The 12,999-nt window shown below is 38.6% G+C and overlaps 1 protein-coding gene across 1 annotated transcript; it reads right to left on the reverse strand.

The window, feature by feature from the left end:
* Positions 1-12,042: 12,042 nt before the first annotated feature.
* LOC306741011 (histone H4) lies at positions 12,043-12,354 on the reverse strand (the record flags this gene model as incomplete). Its single annotated transcript, XM_079223262.1, has 1 exon — positions 12,043-12,354. One exon carries the CDS (start codon positions 12,352-12,354, stop codon positions 12,043-12,045), a length of 312 nt encoding a protein of 103 aa, XP_079079388.1.
* Between the last annotated feature and the right edge of the window lie 645 nt (positions 12,355-12,999).

Here is a 12,999-nt window from a genome sequence, read left to right on the forward strand (position 1 = left end):
AAGTCACGTAGAGCTCCGATGATCTCTGTATTTAGTTTGAGGAGCCTCCAAACCTCACCTGCTCACCGCCGTGGAGAGCGCTGATCAGCGGCTTTTCCGACTCATTTCTCTCTTTAAATGATTTAAAATGCATCCGATCTCCATCAAAACACGTTTTCCAACTGGTCCACATGTTTGTTCAGGGTCTCGATGTAAAAACAACCGTCTGGTGTTGATCACTTCATAATAAACTGAAGTTATTCTGGGAGCAGCAAACACACTGATGATGGTCGAGGCTCATGGTGCAGTTCAGCCAGACTTCCTATCAGAGCTGCTTGATGTGAACATGTCCTCAGCTGATGACTACTTTTCATATGAATAGTTATTATAATATTGATACATATACCAGTGTTGAATATTAGAAGTGTCAAACAGCAGTTTTTGATAAAGGAACTTTTAAAATAATTGCAAACAGCTGATCAGTACACAGCAGAACTGACACCAATAGTCTTCGGTGGGTAGATGAGGTTAAACCAATTAAAGTAGCAATATATTCAGATCAAACAGCTCGAGATGATCTTATAACTCAGGTTTATGTCATTATTAAATGTACAAAAATTAGGAATAGATGCTTATTTCTGTTCCAATACCGATTCATGTTGGGATCGATGTGCATTAAACAAAAGTGATAATATTTTCGAGGGGGAAAATGTAAAATGACACAGCACCGTGAAATTAAAGATTGGCAGGAAATTGGGAATAATGACACTGAGCAGAAATTTAGATTTAACTTTTTTGGATTATGGTTTGGACATACAGGACTCAATGGCACTTTATACACCATAAAGAAACAGACTGGAGAGCAGGTTGGAGATATGAGGGAGTGGAGCATCTAAAGACTGATAAGGAGACAAAGTACAATATATATTCTTTTAATGAAACAGGTTAAATATACAGGATATAACTTATTTATAAAGTCATGCTATTTTAATTACATTTTCATTAATATTCTTTATAATGAGAACAATAGCCTTGTCATAGAGACATTATATTACACACCTCAGTACCGTACACAGCATGCACTTTTACAGTTGATATGTAGTCCACCATTCAATTACAGAAGAAGAACAATTATTCTGTTGAGGTTCAGGTGAGAAAGGACTGAAATTTAGAAATATATTAAAATATGTTCAACAATAACACACATTGTGTGTTTATTTATTATAATACAAACCCAAATGATTCACTTCAGAGCTTTGGACCCATTGCGTCACTACTTCTACCCTGGTTCTTATGTTTTATATCACTGGGAGCAAAAGAGAAAGTCTCGCTCTGGCCTTGCTCAATCCATGTAATCCTAAATCTATTTATTATATTATATAATTAGCAACTTTGAAATGATTGTGTCCAAAACTACCATCTAGTGCTCCTGAAGGCATTGATTGTTATGAGACAGTTAATACAACTGAAATGAAAAGGTAAATAGTGATTATTACTCCAACATAACAGCTTCTGATTAAGAAAAGCCAGTCTTGAAACAACCAATCAAACAGATACAGGATCAGTCTAGCGCAGGGGTGTCAAACTCATTTTAGTTAACGGGCCACATGCTGCCCATTTTGATCTCAAGTGGGCTAGACCAGTATAATCACAGCATAATAACCGTTACATAACGACAATATGTCTGTTTAAATCATTGGTGAATGTGTTTGGATGATGAACCCTATTTCAAGGTCTTTCTACAATAAACTAGACCAAAAATTGAGACGTTATTCTACATTTGCAGCTTGTACTTTCTCCATGAATTTCGTCACAACGCCTGTTTTTCTCCCAATCATTGATGGTGCACCGTCTGCAGCCCTGCTGAAAGATCGGAAATCCTATCAGTCACAGAATTCCTCGTTTGGCGAATATTGGCAAAAAAAAAAAAAAGGTGAACAGTTATCCGGTGGGCCGATTGGACCCCCTTGCGGGCCGGATCCGGCCCTCATGTTTGACACCACTAGTCTAGGGTATTACATGCTTTATGAACAGATCTGGACCATCCTGCATTGGTCACATTAGCAGAAAAGGAAACTAACTAAAAACAGCAGTATGAAGAGTCCATCCTGGACTTGTACACCTCCAGTCAGGAAGCGGGCTGGAAAGACCCCTGCAGACCCTCACACCCTGGAGACAAGCTGTTCCAACTCCTCCCCTCTGGGAGGCGCTACAGAGCTCTGTATGCCAACACCAGACACAGAAACAGCTTCTTTCCTCTGGCCGTCACTGGTGAATTAACCAGACACCTCCATCTGCAATACTGAGATGTTTATTATCTGTCGTCTTTAATGGCTTTCTAGTCATATTGTAAGAAGAGCTCCATGAGACCAGAGTCAAAGTAGAATATATGGATATATTTTAACAACCTGAAGGCAGCATAACACCAATTGAGGCTACATTTACAGTTTGATTATTTAATGCAGATAGTTTTACTCAACCCTTCACGCAGTGTGTGTGTGTGTGTGTGTGTGTGTGTGTGTGTGTGTGTGTGTGTGTGTGTGTGTGTGTGTGTGTGTGTGTGAGAGAGAGAGAGCTACCTGTCCATAACTCCAGGACATATCCGTAATGCTATCCGAGGACCCCCTGTAAATGACTCCATCTTCATTCATAACGTACTCCTGAAGCAGACTCTGATCAGGGAGGTACACCACATCATCTGGTGAAGACACAAAAACACACATAATAAAAACTCTTTAGAGTGACACATTATCATGAAACAGAAGCAGCCAAAAAGCAGAAAGAAACAACATACATTTGCAATATGATTCTTTTCATTATTATCATAGCATTTGATGGCCTCAATTAGAAAAAAAACATGACCCTGTTGTACTGTGAACATTTCCATCACTTGGTGATTTAATGATGCTGATGGTGATTTACGCTCAGTTGGGTTGAAATGGGTGATGGAGATCTGTTATACGGTTAATGTCTACAAACTAAAAATGTCAGGAACCGCATGGTGACGTTTAAAAGCTGTAGTGTGTGAATGTGAAGTCAGCCCTCTTGGAGAATGTGTGCACTTTGCTTTATGTTTTACCTTTGCACCACGGGTTAAAGAGCAGGTGGAACATATTTTTGTCGGTCTTCTCTAAAATGCGTCCATCAGGTGACATCATCAACACAGCCAGACGGTACTGGCCAATGATAGCGTCCGGTGGACTGTGCAGAGTCAGCAGCATTTCATCCTGCGCTCCCTGCTGGTTGAACCACCACTTGTCTCCGGCCCCGTGTTCCTTCTGAACCTTGATCACCACCTCGCCTTTCTTACCTGAAGAAACATAAAAACACTAATATGGTTCATGACACGGATCAATTAAGCTTCCTGCTGCTTATCTGAGCCAGAATCACAACATATTGCAGAATGATGGAGAAGAATAATACACTCCGGTCCAGAGGACAGGCTAAACTGCTGGAAGAAGGATTGAATTGACTGTAGCGTCAAGATCCGATGAGTTAAAATGCAGACTTACTTACTGCATAAGAACTTTTGTTTGGAACTTATTTTGGTCTTGCTAGGGTGCACCATTTACTTTGTAAATGTTGAATAGTTTACATTGGACTAGCATCAGAAACCCATCAAGCTAGCCAGAGTCTTCTCAGTGAGGCTGCGCTCACCAAGGTGCAGGACCAGCTCCAGGTGGTGTCTTGGAGGCAGAGTCTCAGAGCACTGCACAGTTATGGAGAACGGTTGACCCCTGCGGACAATCAGGCGCTCTCTATCGATCTCCCTGGTGCGGTGAGCCAAGTTGTTTTCACGACTTCTCAGATTCACATCCATAATCAAACCTAAAAGAGACAAAGTTCAATAATCAATAAACGCTGTTTGTTGTCGGCTGTCCTGTTGCTAAATAAAATGTTGGCACCGATAGAAGAGTTTCACCTCAGCTGTGACCGTACTCGGTTGACAGAGAGTTGCATTGTGGTTGAACTTGATGACTAAGGTGTCGCCTTTAATACATGTGTTATCTTTAAAGAAATAGTTGGACATTTTGGGACATACACTCATTCACTTTCTTGCCAAGAGTTGGATGAGAAAGTCATTACAACACCCTACAGTTAAATACACTACATTTCATTTAGCTGACGCTTTTACCCAAAGCGACTTACATTGTTTTCTATACACCGTAGACACAGCAACGGGGAGCAATTCGGAGTTAAGTGTCTTGCTCAAGGACACATTATAATATGAAGGACACAATACGCTGAGCTGAGTTAAGCATAAAGACTGGAAAAAGGGAGGAATCAGCAAGCCTAATAACATCTACCTACCAACACCTCTATAGTGCACTGATGTTTGTTGAAACGACAAGTTGTGATCCAGCAGAGGTTTATGGGACAAATGTTTAGCTTTTTCCATGCCAAGCTCAGGGACTTCATGAAGTCTTGCTGTCACCACCATGATGTTGCCAGAAAATGTGTGCAGACTCCCAATGAGATCCTTCAAAGTAAAATCAATAAATGTGCTAATCTGGGGAAACTAGATGTGTTCAAACAATACATGTACCTCAATCAATGTAGTGTAGCATGGCGGTATGTCAAAAGCAAACAAATTAGATATTTTTGATGTTCTTTGATGTTGCCTACTTTGGCCAGTTGGATCCCTGTCTTAGCCAGACTTGTACTTGCTGCAGGAATTAGGATGGGTCATATCACACCCAAGTGTCGAGCAATGCATCAGCACATTTCTCACTCACATAATAATCTCCAATAAAGTTTGTAACACGGACTGCAGAGAAAGAGGGAGCAAGACATCCAGACAAAAAGGATGAACGATAGATAGATAGAACGGTAAATAGATAGAATCACTTACCCCTTGTGTTTTCCATAACCTATTCCTTTACACGTCTGTTATCTATCTATTAAGTGTTGCTCCAAGTGTCCTCAGGTGTCTTTCCACTTTTCTTTTTGGTGTCCATCCCAGTCCTGTATTTATACACACAAGCCTATCCCTCCCACCTCTCTGACACACACTCAACCTAAAACACTCGCTTTCTCCACCCCGTCTCCCCTCTGTGACCTCTGACATCACTTACCAAAAACCTTCAGTCCTCTTTGGGTGTGTGTGTGTGTGCATCAGTGAGTGTGTTTGCGGTGTGTGAGTGATAGTTTAAAGTCCATGCACAGATATTTTTAGGGGCTGTTGATCTAACTTGAATAAAGGCATCCAGCAACGGCCACTACGAAACCGTGTTTTAGTTATCGTTAGAATTAGTAAGACTTCGAAAAGTTTATAACATTTCACGACATTACTGAGCATGGGCCTTCTCTTCTTCCCTTGTGAATTCATTAGTTATTAAATGTATTTATGTTAGCAGTGGTGGAATTGAAAAAACTACATTAAACATTAAACACTTCTGATACTTTATACTTCTCCACTACAACTCAGATGTTAATAGGGCACAATTTACTTAACTACATTTATTAAGGAATTAAAGTGGCTTTACAGATCCAGATTAATCATACACAATATAATTAACTAATAAATGATGCAGTGTTATAGATTACACCACAATGCAGTATGTGAAGTAATACTTAATACTTTTACTTAACGGTGTATTCTGTAGTTTTACTACTTAGGTAGAGAGATGAGTAGTTCTTCCATGTTAACATTTAACGTTTTCAGAAACAGTGTATGCAGTGTAGTGAGTGCACTGTTCTCCTCTCCCACACACCCATTCATCAGTTGAATCACTCAACAGATCTGAGGTTTTTACGTTGATTATGAGGTCTGGGAAAAGGCTAGTTCTGCTTTACGTGCACATGTTGTAATTGCAACATGGCCTTCCAGTCAGCATTAGGGAAATAACCTGCTCTTTTTAACCAGAAAAAAACATATTGTATGTTTTGCTGAATATTTGCTAATAGTCATGAATGTACTAATCAAATTCTGGACTTTTGAACCCATCCACTTCCTTTACTTCTAAATCCTGAAAAAAAACTCAACCACATATGTACAATATCCCAAACTGGATTTACAAATCCTCAATCTGCATAAGAAAATGAAGAAGTTAAAAACTACAGCTTCATACAAGTGATCAGTAAAAATGAAAAAACAAAAAAACAGCTTGGTATTTAATGCCATTCTGTCGGTCGGCCCATTGCTTTGTTCCAGACTAAAATATCTCAACAACTATCCGATGGATTAAAATGACCGTTTGAATAGACATTCATTGTCCCAAGAGAATGAATCCTAATGACTTTGGTTATCACCTGACTTGTGAAATATCTCTGGATGTTTACTGGATGAGCACAACATTTGGTAGAGACGTTATCGTGCCCAAAGGATGAACCTTAATGGTTTCGGTGACCTGCTAACTCTTCCTCTTACGCCATCCTCATGTTAGAATTTCAATGTGTCCAATACTTTTGTTTATGACCAAATACCGGCCAGGATAAATGCATTCCCATCAGCCTTTGCATTTTGTACCAATTAATACATGATTGCATGCTAACATGCTAAAGTAAGATGGTAAGCATTGGTAAGCATGACAGCTGCTTTAACATCAGCATGTTAGCATAGTCATTATGAGCACAACATGTTCATGTTCAGCCCAAATACAGACTCATATGGTCACTTCAGTAGAGATATTACACATTGTCTTGTCATAAAGATAGGGAATAGGGGCCAACGTCCCACCCACATTTAATTGGGAGGTGACCTATGAGTAAGGTGGGAAGTGATCTTTGAGTCAAAGAGTCAATGGCCCAATAACTATGTCCCTGAAACCTCAGGGACTTGGGGAACTGATGTCAGCTGTTAAATAGTTGAGTGTAAGAGGCTGTAGGGCTTGACATTGTGTAAATATGAATGGGACAGCACTTTGCGGCAACACATCACCTTACCACGGCAACGTTATAACATCTACAATTGTGGGTAATTATTTAATAATGTTTACTCCCTGATTTGAGTGTCTTCTAGGCTCTTTCGTCACGGGATGAGAGTTTTTTTTACTGGTTGGGCCACTGACTCGGTTTAGGACCCAATGTTTGCTCTCTTCGTGTCTCGAAGGTGTGTAACCTAAATAGAATAGTTGACACAACCACCCAGTTAACACATTTACAGATATCGACAGTGACGATTGTCACTACAGTGCTATAACGGTGACGTTCACTGACACACACTCCAAGGCTTTCACTGGAAAAAGGGATGTACCCCTTGTTAGTGACTGACTCAGCTCAAGATACAGGTCCACATGACCTCATTGTGGTAATTCAGCCTACAAAAATGCAAGATGCTACACTTCCCATGAAGCAACTCACTCAGACTTGGATTCTACAAACCCATTCTGAAATACCTGAAGTCACTTGAATCATTTCTTTTGACAGACGATATAATACAACTCTGGTACACCCCATGGCCAGTAAATTCTTTCTTTTAATGTTTGCCACTCCTGCTTCATGCATTTGTGCTTCAAATGCCAGTAGAAACACTTGCTGTAACCAACCAAGACAGATCGGACCGTTACACTAAGCAGAGTTGCAAACATTTTGTTGAGTAAACATCTGCCTGCCGGGAAAGTTCAGCTGGGATGGTCATGTTTCGGGAAAACGAGGTAACTGACCTCAGCCTCCACCAATCACACCAAAGTGTCAAGGACTTAAAGGGCAATGTGATGCTTCATTGGTCTCGACCACTCTTTCTATACGATGCTAACACACACACACACACACACACACACCGATGCATACATACATGTTAACTATATGACGCAAGAGGAAGTGCTTTATTTTTCACACCCGATTTTACTGCAGCACCTCAGCATTAGTGTGTATGCTTATCTCAGAGTAGTTCAAACACAGGGGACAGTGCACTGCTAAATAAAAAACACATATATTTTCCTCTAACATTTGCTACTTATCAATGTAGATTGCTCTGGTGTGAGTTGATTAGTTTTGGAGCTATCGGCCATGGAATTGTGTGCCTTCTCTCAAATATATTTGGACCACATTTATTTATTTATTTTGCACAATACAAACAATAAAACAAAAAATCATAACAGAAAATGAATATCACAGTGCAGGAAGAGACAAAAAGCCAACTGGGCTTATTTGAAGCCTCCACCTATATAATATTTAACATTTTACAAAATTATAAACATAACTTGAAATATGCATAAGAAAAACCACAAAAGAAAGAAAAAAGAGAAAGAAAAATAATGTAATCATGTCAAGTCTGTGTGTGCGTGTGTTTATGCATGTGTGAGCGGGAAAGTCAGCATGGCTTGTGGTTGTTCAGGGATTTTGGATTAAACCTCTGTGGCAATTTCTAAGCAATGATGACTAAAAATGTAGATATAACAGCTAAAACAAGAAAGAAAAAAATAATAAGAAAAAAAACACCAATACATAGCAAACTCTTACGAAACAGCAATTAGAGTTTCTTTTAGGCAATTTTTAAATTTTTTTATAGATGGACATTTCTTTGAGAGGTGGGAAAAGTTATTCCATAACTTGGTTCCCCTAAATCTAATAGAGAATTGACCTCTGCTAGTCAGTAATTTTGGAGGATGAAGATGTGAAGAGTGATGAGTTGAGTGAGAATGAATCTAAGAATTGACTTTGAAGAAGGTTTTGAAATGATCAGGAATATTTCCTTCACCTATAAGTGTCTTAAACATGAAAATGCAAGTTAAAGAAATATTAATGTTATAAATAGCAAGAATCTGCAATTTGTGAAATAAAGGAGCAGCTGAGATGTGAGACTGTGATCGTGTTGCAATCCTAACAAAACGATTCTGGAGAAACAACATTTTTTTCAGAGAAGTAGGAAAAGTGCTTGCCCAAACTATATTGCAATATGAGAAATAAGGATGAATTAAACTGTAATAAAGAATAAGGAAACAGTTTGCAGAAACAAGATGTCTAATTCTCCTTATAATTCCAATGGATTTGTTTATTTTTCTACTAACACAGTCAATATGTATTGTAGAAAAATTTACTCGACACCTGGTGGTAAAATCATTGATCAGGACATTTAATCTTTGCAAAGAGGAGCTGAGTCAGAAACACAACATGATATTTCAATTGCGTATCCTGGACTGCTCAATGAATGAGCAGAGAGTTGCCTCTTAAATACATTAATGACACAATCACAGAAGCTCCCATGACGTCTTCAGATTCGCTTGCATCGGCATGGTCATATGATAACAAGGAACACCACGTTCTTCAAACAGAGACATGTAGACATCCACAGTCTCACGACTCCATCAGAAGGTCACTGTTAAAGCTTATGTATGTTTTAACAGGAGAGGAGGTCAAATGAGAAGCCACAAGCCTTTACACATTATATGATTAATAATATAACTGTGAAACAGTAGTTGATTAAGAGTAAATACGTTTTTCTTCTAACATGTATACTCCAACTTAAACTTTCATCAATGATAATTCCTAAAAATGTTGTAGATGATACTTGAAGCATCTCAAGAGATTACATTTTCATTTTAGTTAAATCCTTCGAGTACGATTTTTTACCACCGAAAATAACACAATTTGATTTTTATATATTGAGAAACAACCTTTAACACAAACAAACTGTCTTCTGTTGGCAACATAACTTTTTAACCATTTGTATGCAATGTCATGAAATCCATATTCATGCAGCTTTTCCAATCGAATATTATGGTTTACTGTGTCAAAGGCTTTGGAAAGGTCAATGAAAATACTACAAACAAATTCATTATTGTCAAGTGCAGAGATAACTTTATCAACAAGGTAAAGTAGAGCCATATATGTTGAATGATTTTTACGGAAGCCATACTGGTGTTTGTAAAGAATTGAATTAGACTCTATATGAAACAATATCCTTTTTTGTAAAAATGTTTCTAGTATTTTTGAAAAACAAGGCAATATAGATATGGGTCTATGGTTTTTTTAGGGTTTTCCGATAGCTATATATAGCTTTATAGGGTTTTCCGCTTTAAACAAAGGAATGACTTTCGCGATTTTAAAATCTTCTGGCACAACACCTGTTTTCAAAGACAATGTGAAGATGTGAACACGTGACTGCAGTATTGACTGTTTCACCTGTTTGACAAGAAATGCCGAAATGTTGTCATGGCCAGCCGAAGATGTTTTGAGATCGTCAATTATATCACTTATTTCTTGCATATCTGGGGGCATACAATTAGAGATAATAGGGACATTTGTTGGAATAAAATCCAGTGGATTCCCATGACAAGCTGGAATATTGTTAGCTAAATCCTGACCAATGTTTACAAAGAATTCATTGCATTTTTGAGCGATATCAAACGGCTTGTCAATAGAATTCCCACCATCCAAAAAGACTGAAGGAAGCTCTTTGGTAGTCTTTTCTCTTTGCGGCACCTGATTTATTACTTTCCACATGCTTTTTATATTATTTGAACACTTCAGAAATGTTTCACTGAAACATTGCTTTTTTGCAGATCTAATGGTATGGGTATAATTATTTCTACAGGATTTATAAGCACCGTGAGAAAGAGGAGTAGGAGTTGAATGATATTTTCTGTACAGTTTATTTTTTTCTTGAGTAGCTTCAGTAAATGCATTGTGAACCAGGGTTTACTAACTTGACTGCTTTTCTTGGTGGAACTACAAATTGGAAAACAATCATTGAAACTAAGGTTAATAACTTTCATGAACTTCTGATATGCCAAATCAGCATTTTTTTTCCACATAAATCTTCCCATGATATACTGGTAAGAATATCATTACATTTAGACATATTTGATTTGCTCATAATTCTTTTCTGCATCATTATCTTAGTATGTTAAGCTCTTTTAATCTCGTTTATAGAGTATTGAAAAATGGGAAAATGATCAGACAAGTCGGAAAACAAGACTCCAGATTTAGTTCCTTCACTCAAAGAATTGGTTAAGATGTTATCAAAGTCACTGAATTTTCTGTAACTAGTGTTGCTTCATGAATAAGAGGGAAAAAGTAACTAGAGTAAAGGATATTAAGAAAATCCCCAGTAGGAGTATGTAGTCGATTTTTTAGAAGGTTTATATTGAAATCGCCTAAAATGTTACAAAGCCTATCATTGTCTATCAGGTCAAGAGAACAGCCCGGACTTTCATTGAAACCTTGGTAAGTCAGGTGGGCGATAAATAGCACCCACAATAACATTCGCGGCGCTATATAAATCCTAGCTATTATTCTTTCCACAAGAGAGCTCTAAAAAAAACAGATTCCACCTCATCCCTCTGACTTCACATGACACTCTTATGGTGCTCAAAGCCCTAAATAAAACAATAAAACTCAACAGCAACATCTCTTTCCAGTCATGACCCGGTTACTCAAGATGAACTACAGACTTGGTTGAGCAGTTTCTTAATATTTGAGTATTTGGGGTGAACTGTCCCGTTAACAGTTTAAGATATTATAACTTTTCAATTTCAACATCAGGTCCTTTGCATTCATGTTGTCCTGAGATTTAGACATAATCATAGCGCCACTCGGTCTTTTGCAGTATCTTCAGCATCTTCCATTTCAGTGGAGTCAAAACAAAAATGAATCCCAAGATGAAGTCACACCAGGTACAGAGAGCAATAAGAACTTGGTCAACTAAGGTATTACAGTAGTGTGTTATAGGCTCGCTTTAGGCTCACTCGGGATCTAGGGCTAGAGATCTTAATCCAGGAAGGAGTGTTCAGTTATGTCACTTATTTGAAGTAAAAATGTATTCATAAAAGACATTTAAAAAACAACCCATGTTAATACAAATGTAGTACGGACCAGACGGTTGCCAAGATTACAAAAAGAAACACTGCCATTAAACATTAATGTACAATGCTTAGTCAGAAGTGAGCCACACCAGGAGGTCAAACTCGAGTGGGTAAAAGGAGTTCAAACTGTAGACGAAGCAGATTCGCTGCTCAAATTTAGTAATTATCTATACTTTTGTCGTGGCATTCAGGGAACCCGCGATGCAGAACTCTGGATAGTTGAGTCACGGTTGTGATCAGGAAATCAGCTCTTTATATTGATAAAGTGTGTGGCCCTTAAAAGGACCGTTGTGGTTTGATGTTGGTCAGTCAGAGTTTAACCCCCGAAGCCGTAGAGAGTGCGTCCCTGTCTCTTCAGAGCATACACCACATCCATGGCGGTCACCGTCTTCCTCTTGGCGTGCTCGGTGTAGGTGACGGCATCACGGATCACGTTCTCCAGGAAGACCTTCAGCACTCCGCGGGTCTCCTCGTAGATCAGACCGGAGATACGCTTCACTCCACCGCGGCGAGCCAGACGGCGGATAGCGGGCTTGGTGATTCCCTGGATGTTATCACGGAGGACTTTACGGTGACGCTTAGCGCCTCCTTTACCGAGTCCTTTTCCTCCTTTGCCTCTTCCGCTCATCTTCACTGATCAAAGTAATTCAACAAAGTGGAGGACGAGGAGGAGTTCACGCATATTTACATGCTGTCTGAGGACGTGATAGAAGACATGAAGGCTGTTCATGATTAAACTCTTTGTGCTTTAGCGCCACCTGCTGACCAACAGCATCAATCAGCAACGTGTCTGACTTTTTGCTTATAAACAAGCGAGTGAAACTTTGGTAATCAATATTGTACTTAAAAATGTAACTAAAGTAAAGTTTTAACGACAATCATGATGTAGACAAACCGATAATATTAGGGGCCTCAGTACAGAGACCAAAAACTAAAGTAAAAAGTCCAAGAATGTCTCTTTAAAAAGTCTATACATAATTTTATTTTTTTAAAGGCCATTTTCCTTGTTATCTCTGTAGTTCTGTAGCAGCAGATGCTGAAATGTTTTATCATTCACATGTAACATGTTTCAGTCAGGATAAAGCTGCTTCTCTGAACTGACGCTGACAGGAAGTATGTTTATGTAAATCAGCCTGTATAGACCCAACTGTATCACAAAGGTTTTCAGACATGATTTTATTGATGTAGAAGCATCAGATACACATTTATATTCCACCAGGGCATCATTTGTATTTATTTACTTTACAGATGTTTGTTTTTAGTTAAAATATAT

This window comes from Taurulus bubalis (assembly GCF_910589615.1).
Source record: "Taurulus bubalis genome assembly, chromosome: 9".
NCBI classification, from domain to species: domain Eukaryota; kingdom Metazoa; phylum Chordata; class Actinopteri; order Perciformes; family Cottidae; genus Taurulus; species Taurulus bubalis.